At 37.8% G+C, this 9,539-nt stretch overlaps 1 protein-coding gene across 1 annotated transcript in view; it reads right to left on the bottom strand.

The window, feature by feature from the left end:
* Positions 1 to 9,539, bottom strand: part of DZANK1 (double zinc ribbon and ankyrin repeat domains 1) — a 29,317-nt gene that overhangs the window by 6,392 nt on the left and 13,386 nt on the right. Inside the window, 5 exon segments of the mRNA XM_017835336.1 lie at positions 886 to 985; positions 3,065 to 3,168; positions 6,542 to 6,770; positions 7,372 to 7,548; positions 8,868 to 9,005. Coding sequence (XP_017690825.1) covers positions 886 to 985; positions 3,065 to 3,168; positions 6,542 to 6,770; positions 7,372 to 7,548; positions 8,868 to 9,005 — 748 coding nt within the window.

The raw sequence follows: 9,539 nt of genomic DNA, 5'->3' as shown, positions 1-9,539 counted from the left end.
TTTGATTTAGGAAAAAAAACTGAACATTGAATTTTGAGGCAATATAATGTAGCAATTTTTTCTAAAATTTGTTTTGATTTAGGAAAAAAAACTGAACATTGAATTTTGAGGCAATATAATGTAGCAATTTTTTCTAAAATTTGTTTTGATTTAGGAAAAAAAACTGAACATTGAATTTTGAGGCAATATAATGTAGCAATTTTTTCTAAAATTTGTTTTGATTTAGGAAAAAAAAAGGTGATACAACCTGACTTAAAGAAATGAAGATTCTTATCCAAATGAAAGTGTTTCTACCACTTGAGAGATTTGATTAACTCCTCACTTCTGAAATGATGTGATATACCTTTTCAGGTCTCACATCACAAGGTAAGCTTGCTAAGTTTCTACAAAAAAGATATAATCTGAATTTCAGATTTTTGAAACAGTAGATTTTCATCTTTGAAACGCTGGAAATGAGGGTGGATTTTGGAACAAGGTAATTCTGGAGACAGGGATTCCAGATTCTGAATACAGTTAACAGGAGCTCCGACAAACATTATATCCAAACTACTGAAAATTACTAAGCTTGTTTCTTAAGAGCACAGTTTGCAGGATCTAAGATCAAAAGCTCACCATCAAAAGCTAGAATCATCAAACAACATCAGCTGAAAGAAGAATGTTAATAGCAACTAACAAAATGCAAGATGATAGCAACATAACCATGAAGTCTGGAATCAGATAAAGATACCTGTTCATCCAGCTCCAACAGAGAAAGAAAAAGATTTTTTTCTCTAAAGTGATAAGTTAACATGCTCTGAATAAAAGAATTTCTTGTTTAGACCCAAATTTAAAATGTATCAGCGTTACGCTTGCTGTCTAGTGACAGCTTTATGCCAGCTGCCTATCAACAGGCCTCATCCCCTGAACTGACCTTGTTAATAGCAAGAACATAATTCAGTGTAATAGTGACTTCATAGTCATCCTCACAGATGGTAGCAGAATTAATCTAGAAGGAAAGAGCAGCCATTAGTACCTCTTACAAAAAAAATACACAGAAAGAGTTTTAGGAATAAGTCTTGATGCTGATGTTTCTTATGCAGCCAATACACAAAATCACACATGGCCTTTGCCTGCTTGTGATACTGTAACCAACACTTCCCATGTAACTGAGAAAGGGGTAGGTGTCTTTTGAGCAATTCAGAGTAACTGAAATGCCAAGTGAATCCAAAAGGTGTAATGAGGCTAAATTTCATGATAGTTCAGTCATTCTCCACCAAGATTTTGCAGCTGCATGGAAGGCTGTGTCATTTTTGGGACTCCCAACTCCAGGAGAATTGGTTACTGCTCTAGAAACGCCAGTTTGTGGAAGCACAGTGTGTATTAAAATGTGAGCAACTTTGTATATCAATTCATTCAGACAGTACTACTGGCAACAAGTCTATCAAAGTCATACAGAAATGAGTGCAAGAAGAATTATAAAGAAGTGGAATGAAGCTCACAAACTTATATTGCAGCTGGTTGAAAATTTTGAGATAAGGTTATTTATTATATTTCTAATCCAAATGAAAAACTGAAAAAGTGGCATTAAACCTAGATAGTTAACATCTGCTTTGAACCATTTCTGTTACTTTTGGGGGCAGTGGTTTCAGGACAATAGAATGACAACAGGCCAAGAAGCAGCAGCAATAGCCTTCTCTAGGCAATTTTATATTTTTCAGGCCTATCCTTTTGAATCCTCTAGCAAAGGAAACAAGTTGCAGTGGACCTATACTCCAATTCTATTAAGCAGATATTCTAGTTATAGTTGTACTACAGCTTCTGAACATACTGGTGGACAGCAGGTCTCAGTGGATATAGATTCAGGTGCAGAGTATCTACTGGAGTCTAATCCCTCCCCAAAGTGTTACCTGACAAATGACAATTACCTTTGTGACCCCCAGTACTCATGAGCCTTTCTGTAGTTGCTTCTATGTGCTAAAATTGGGGGAGAGGGGATGTACTGGTGTGTCACTTCAGTTAGGACAGGCTAAGAAATACTGAGCTTAAATTGTAACAGGGGAGATTGAGATCAGACACTTCTCAGTAATTATGCCAGTTCAAGGAGTTCCCAAACCCACTTCTGCCTGCATCCTACCTCCAGCTGCTCACTGCCACCTTACTTTGTACTAACAGTGCTGCCCCTTTTTACCTCCAGAGCTGTTTTTAGCCTAGGGCAGTCACTGATCCTGTTCACAGGACTTTCCTTCTAGCAATGCGCTGCCGGCACAACCACTTGTGGCAATGTGAGAGGATCCAGCTACCAAAGAAAGCAATACAGTACTGCAGCTGAACAGCAACAATAGCTGAGTGCAGAAAAGGACTGTGTGGGCCAATTGCAAAATCTCCATTGTTGGTAAGTTTGAAAAGCCTCAAGAGAAATATCAGTCAGGAACAGTTTAGACAGTTGATCCTCCCTCAAGTCAGAGACCAAATGTTCTCTCACTCATACCAGCCCTACCTTCTAGGACTCTGTGGGAAGAATTTCCAGTTTGCACCTTCTTGCTGTCACCCCTTTAATAATTTTAATGCAGTTTGGTGACATCCTGAAGACTACCTCTCCAGTAAGAAAAGCACTATTCTGTTCCTGTAAAACTGGTATAGTTCACACTAAAAGTAGACTGTATAGCCAAAGAGAATAGATGCTGTCTGCTGCTATCAGCCTGGAGCAGAGGCGAGCAAATCACTGAAATCCCATTTCTAGCAGGGCTTATTTAACTGAGCAACTATATAGATGCCATTGATCTCTTCTTTTTTTTGATTGCCTTCTGTGGGGTACTATAAAACAGCTGAGCAAGGGCTTTCTCACTTTCCTTACAGCTGTTAGGTAAAAGAAGAATAGAATTAACAATAGGAAAGAAAGGAGAAAAAAATCTTCAATAAAAGACTGAGCAAAAAATAGAACAACAAAACACGACAAATTACATACACAAACAGGTCAACATCTAAAGAAAAGGGAGACATTTATTTTTCCAGTGTTTATCTAGCAGCTACAATAATCTTTTCATTATCCTTCATAGGAAGATATTACTCACAACCTCCTTCCTACCTTTCCCATTCGAGGTTCTCCAATCAGTGCTCTGAATTCAAGGTTGTTCTGAGCATAGCTTCTAAGGTGAGCACAGACATGATCCAGCTGTTTTCTCCAGTAACCTGATCAGAGAGAGTTAAGCAGGAGAAAAAACCTTAAAATGTGATTAACATTTCTTCTAGTTAAGTGATGGAAGATTTAAAAGATAGCATAGTTTCACCGAGATACAAAAAAAATTTGAATTTTTTGGTAGAAAGTTCATCTAATCAAGAAAATGAGAAGGAAGGTACACCCTAAAAAACCCCAGGTGAAACATTATCTTATTCATAGGTTATAATTCATCCTTAGGGCACCTTTATTCACAACAAAATTATATCTTGGATGTTCCTTGGGAGTCAAAACTAGTCCACTGTGAAGGTAGAATCTCACACTAATCCAGATCATAAGAAAAGAAAAAAGTAAAATATTACAATTAAGCAACTGTGTATTATTGAACCGGTTTTTAGTTGATTTGGAACAACTGACAGGTAACAATAAGCCAAATCTGAAAACTGCAGACACAGAAACTTAGCATATACAGCATTCTGGTCTGTGTAAGTTATTTTCCAAATAAATTCCTTTAAATTATATATGTGAGAGCTTATTAAAAGCTTAAGCATTCCTGCTCTTTTGCCTGTCAGAATTTCTGGGAGAGAGTCAGCATTCCTTTATGTGGATAGAAGGCATGAAATTTGAGAGGCTGAATGCGCCTGGATTAAAAACTTAACTTAAGCCATTTAGAGTTTTTTGCACCTCCTGTCCAAGCATTTTGGGAGCTAAATTCTCTTTTCATCAGGGAAAGAAACAAAAGGACTTGTTCTTATTCTTAACTGATTGTTCTCAGGATCTGGCTTATTTTCGTTTTTTAGCATACTTATGTAAAGTACACAGCATGATTAATTTCATTGTAAATAAATTGTGTAGGCTTGGTAACCTCATTTAACTTACACAGTGAAGCTGTTCTGACCTTATCCTTTCCTTCAAGTTAAGTGAAGCCCCAAACAGTGTAAAGAAACCAAGCCAGAAAGAAAGTGCTGCTCTGACTTTTACAAGAGAAGGCAAGTGCACACAGACTTCTGTGCTTGGAAGACACTTTCAAGATCGAACTGGTGTGTCAAACTAAAACAGCAAGTCTTATTTGTTAAGCAGCTTTAAAGGAATATAAAAAGAAGGATCCACAGAACAACATAAATTTTTCCCTGCCATGGTCTCACAAACAAAAACTAATACAAATAGGAAGTATTAATTAAAAAATCTAAACTAGACTACTACTTGATGAGCAATCTATCCAGAGAAGTCAGTAATATTTGCAATAAATTGGTTCATAACTAGATCCCCAGATATTATTTCAAAAAATCCAGATGATTAGAAACATATTCTTGCATGGTTTTATTACAAGTCAAAGGAGTTTTTGGCAGTACTGATGGAATACTTGAATCCATGCTGCCAATAGTTGATTATACCTACATCACACTGATTTAATGTTCTAAACTTTACTTCTTTGTAAAGTTTACCTGGTAAATGTTTTGGCTCCTGTTCATAACAGACTGAAAGTACAGCAAAAAAAGAAATAGAGTACACACCAGAGGATTAGTGATTTGGTACTGCTGTCGTTTCCCCCTCTCTTAACTGCTCTGTAATTTTTTTAATATTCACAAAAGGAAAGAAGGTTAGTTAATGGTTGATATGGTCAAGAAATAATAACCCCCACACATCTTATTTAATCACTTGTATTTAAAAACTTTAATATCAAATGTCTGATAGTATTTTATTTGAAGAAATAATGGTCATATTTGGCATATATAAACAAGATTTTCCTGGGTGATAGTGTACAGTCTTGTTGATACAGATAGTTTCAAGCCATGTACACAGCTCAGCATCAAGGAAAGGAATAGCATGAACTGACTGTAAGAGATGTTTATTGATTTATGGAATGAAATGTGTTCCTCAATCCTTGGCTGGGTCTAATGGAGAATACATTACACAGTGCAACTTCAACAAAGTTACCTCTGCTAAATGGATTAACAGAATTCAAAAAGCAGTGCAGAATTTCTTCCCAACCTTTCCCAGTGACAGCAGTTCTCACTCACAAGTCAAGAGCTGTACTTCTGATAGAGTTATACAAATGTTAGTTTTAGTCTTCTCTTGGCACTATTATGGGCCAATCCTTTATTATCTCTGATGAAATTATGCTTCCTGACATGCTGAGTCAAGTGTTGTATTTCCTACAGTGATGTCTAAGAGAATATGCCACATTTCAGAACAAGGGAGTAGGAACACAGATTTTCTTAGTGATTATTTTAAAAGTAAGAGTGCATGTGGATACAGATACACAGACTTAAAAGAGGAATTCCTAACATTAATTAGCAACCTTTTCTACCCATTCCAATTAATTAATTAATTAATTCCAATAGCAGCCTGAGAGGTTAAACGTCTAATTGTAGAAGAGCTAGAGATAAGAAAGAGGATCTGAAAAAGTAACTGCTCCTCCAAACAATGCTTTGATGCTGTAATGATTTTAAATTAACTTGTCCTATGGATTGCACAGCTGGACTGCCCTGTGAGATTAAAGACAACTTTGCAATTGGGCCATTTGTTTGATGCCTAATTAATACTGATGGACTGTCTTCAAGGGTTTGTGATCAAGAAAGCTTAAGTTGAAGACTTCCCAGCATAGTGAAATTAAAACCTCTAAAAATTATGAGCATTTAATGACAGCAGTCAAGTCATTCCACAAACAACAAACTGACCACAAAACTCACTGTGAAACAAAGTTGTCTGCAGTACTGATACAGCAGTCTGTGAGTGGACAGACTCTTCAATGAGTGATGTAGATGTACTGATACCCTTGAGGGGCTGGAAGAAGGGGTCTACAAGAGCTCTCAAGGTTTCTACCAACCCTATTTTTTGTAATCCTGTTAAGAATCCCTTCATCTAGTTAGGTTTTCTTTGCTTCCAAAACTTCTAAAATTTCCTCCACAACATCACCCCAAACAAGTTCTTCATGTAGACAAGCTTCATCATATTTTCAAGAGCTACGATCCTGTCAGTTTTGTTAATTGATACTCCCTGCAGGTGCCATTACAGGTCTAACTAAAATTCACATTGAAGGGTGCTGGGAGATGGGGTGGCTGTTCAGTGGTTTCCAGTTCAAATGCAGGTTGTCTGCCCCTGTGTGGGATCTAAGGAAATCAAACTACTACCAAATTAGCAAGGCTGCACAGGGGTCAGTAACCACAATTTTGATATAGCTGACACTTCTCTTTTAGCTATTGATGGAGATCAGTGATTGAATTGTAAGGCGCTGCATTTACAAGTCACTGTAAATGGTGGGAAGAAAGACTTGTAAAGATCTAAATCAGTGTTGTACTGATGCCACATTCCATAGACTATAATATTTTCAAGAAAGAACAAGGTCGTACATTGTTTAGAAAACATAAAATCAGAACTTCTAACCTTTTCCAGGACTAATGGCTGTCAGGAGAGGCTTATGATCACTCATCTTTTCCATCTTTTCTTTTTGTGAAATCAGCTCAAGCTCTTTCTTTTCCAACTGTTTGCTAGACGGGTAAAAAAGTCCTATGGTTTGGGTTCCTTTATCTTCTCTTTCTGTTAGTTCTGGCCTTGATTTGGTCATGGAAGCAGGATGAGGTTGCCAGGCAAATTGAGCTTGTAATTGTTCAGCCTGGGGGGTTGAAGGGAAAGTCTAAGTAATATAATTAGATATAATTAAATGGCTTACAAGCATAACTTAACTAGAACAGTACACAAAATTGTAAAGGAATGAAAAAGCTAGCAGGAAGAATCACTAACAATTCTTGATTTTAATTACCAGTCTGTAAGAACAATGTAACTTATCACAAATATTCAAGCAAAGTCAAAATTCTTCACAATTGCCAGAAGACTTGTATGCTTTTGTAGGGCAAAAGCTGGTCTTGCTAAATATTGTGGTCTTTCTTAAAACAGAGTTTTAAAAACACCGTTACATTTGTATGAAGGAATATCTTGTATCAGCATGCCACAAATAATTCAAAACTAATAGAATAAGCTTAAAGAGCTAAGTGTTTTGAAAAGCTGATTGTTTCTCACTTGCTATTTAGGATGAGGCTGGATTAAGGCCTTGGGCTAACGCTGCTCTTCAGCAGAAAGCAGAACAAACGTATCCTCGGTTTTGCCCTCATGCTCAAAGACCACAACATTGTCTTAAGGAAATGAATGGAGCTGTGCCAATCTATACCCGCAATGGACAAGCCTTTCAGTTGTTTTGAAACCTGGCTTTGTAATACTGCGTGTCTTATTTCAGAAGATCCCAGTGAGTCCCCAGGATCCATAAGACTGCCTTTCGGAGAGCCTCGCCTTGATGGGGGCTCTATGTAAACACCACAGGACACGCAAAAGCGAGCGTATGGCTGGTTGCTTGTACCACACTTGAAACAAGCAAAGTAGGATGGAGGAGGTCCAGGCTGGAAAGTTCAATGCAACACTTGTCACTAGAGAAGCATATGATGCATGGTTCAGGAATGATAAGAGCAGAGGAATGAATTAAAAGGAAGTAAAGTACCACTCCCTAAAGCTGTTAGATTAGGAATATTAATCAGGATACCAGATTGCTACTACACAGGCAGTTGCAACACAGTAAATCTTCAGATATTTCAGCACTATACCATGAAGGCAAACATTTTTTCAGAGACATCTAGCATTATGGTACATTCAGTTTTAACATATACTTTCAAAATTACTTATTTTATTTGACAAAGCCCTGTAATTACTAGTCTGGTGCTCTGACACTGAATACTGACTGCAATTCTTTCCAGTTCAATTCTATCACCACTCCCACTCCCTGCATTCCCTGGTACAGTACAGGAGCAATGGTTATTTGATATAGGATAGTGTTTCAAATTTTATGTGCACTCATCTAACAGAAAATAAATTCTCCTTGAGTGTGTTCTTAGATTGAAACACTATAGAAGGGGAAATTGTTTGCACAAGCTCTATTGAGCAGCAGTTAAGTACTTGTCTTTACCCAGGTTAATGAGGTCTTCAGCCAAAATGATTGCATGCATCATCTCACATCTGTAATTGCCTGTATAGGTGATTATAGCACAGTGTAGTTATGGGAAAACTTGCATTAGGTTAGCCTATACTTTAACCTTTGATGGATAAGTTACTTTGGCTGAGTACAGGGCTATTGCATCTCAGCTGATGTAATGAGCGATGCTCTTGACCCATGGTAATTTGTCAAGTTCTAAAACCTTAAGTCACTGACTGATGTGGGGTCAGGATGTCATCTTTTTTTTTTTTAATGGCCAGTCTTCGCAAGCGAAGATTTGGGAAAGGTCATTAACCCTTCAAGCCTGCGCAGTGGATTTTTTAGGTGAGACACAGCGTGCGCTGAACTGAGCCCACCCTTTAATCCTGAGGTTCATCTGCCGGGGCCGAGCAAGCTTGGACAGTGGCAGTGAGGTCCTCAGAACGTAGGTTTGTTTAGAGTGACCTTCTCTTAGATGGATTGCCACACAGGGCTGACGAGCTCCATCTGCCCGGGGGGCCGGGAATCGAACCCGGGTCGCAGCGGTGAGAGTCCTGCACCCTAACCACTAGACCACCAGAGGCCCCAGAGGATGTCATCTAAGACTTTCATTTTTCCATACATAATCCGATGTGCTCTAAGCAAGTATCTTGATAATAATAATCTGTCTACTGGCTGACAAGAATTTTGCAAAGAGAAGCTTGAAATTGCTGCAGGTCACAGACAAGTGAAATCAGATTTGTACACACAAACATCAAGTGCACATCCCTTGGCTCCACACCAGTCACAGAAACGGGCATCACACTGGTTAACACGGTGCCATTTTGAGCACAAAACTGTCTTCCTTTGCTGGCTGTGGTAAGGTGGGGGGGTGTCTCCTCCAAACATGGGCTAATAAAGCAAAACAAGCATTAGGGAGAAAATGCTGCTTATGAAGAAAAGCTCACAAGCCTAATAAGGGGAAAGATGAAAGCAAGCTACTCTGATAACATAAAGTAATATGCAGCCTAAAAGAATTATTGCAACTAAGAATTACTGCAACTTAAAATAAGCAACAGAGTGGCTTGGATCTAATCTGTAATTTTTTTCATTACAAAACCATGGTAAAATGTGGCATTAACTAATTTAAAAATATTTTTAGTAGAACTAGTACCAAAAAATAAAAACCTTATCAATGGCATCCTTTTACACTATGTATTTATTATTGATCAGCCCTATGTGTAAGTACAGTTGAAATTAAGAGTGAGGGTTCTCTGCTGATAATCTTATATTTTCAAATCCAACACACAACAGCTATTTTTCTTCGTACCTTCCTTTTTAGGAGTATGGCAGGAAGAATGTGTTAAGGCAGGGAGTTTTCTCACAGTTTGGAATTTGCTGTATAAATATTCTTTTTGCACTCTTTTACCTTATATGCAAGTTATA

The sequence above is a fragment of the Lepidothrix coronata genome, unplaced genomic scaffold, assembly GCF_001604755.1.
Source record: "Lepidothrix coronata isolate B3197 unplaced genomic scaffold, Lepidothrix_coronata-1.0 Scaffold255, whole genome shotgun sequence".
Classification (NCBI taxonomy): domain Eukaryota; kingdom Metazoa; phylum Chordata; class Aves; order Passeriformes; family Pipridae; genus Lepidothrix; species Lepidothrix coronata.
The sequence above is the reverse complement of the archived record's forward strand: the minus strand, read 5'-3'. Positions and strand labels throughout refer to the sequence as shown.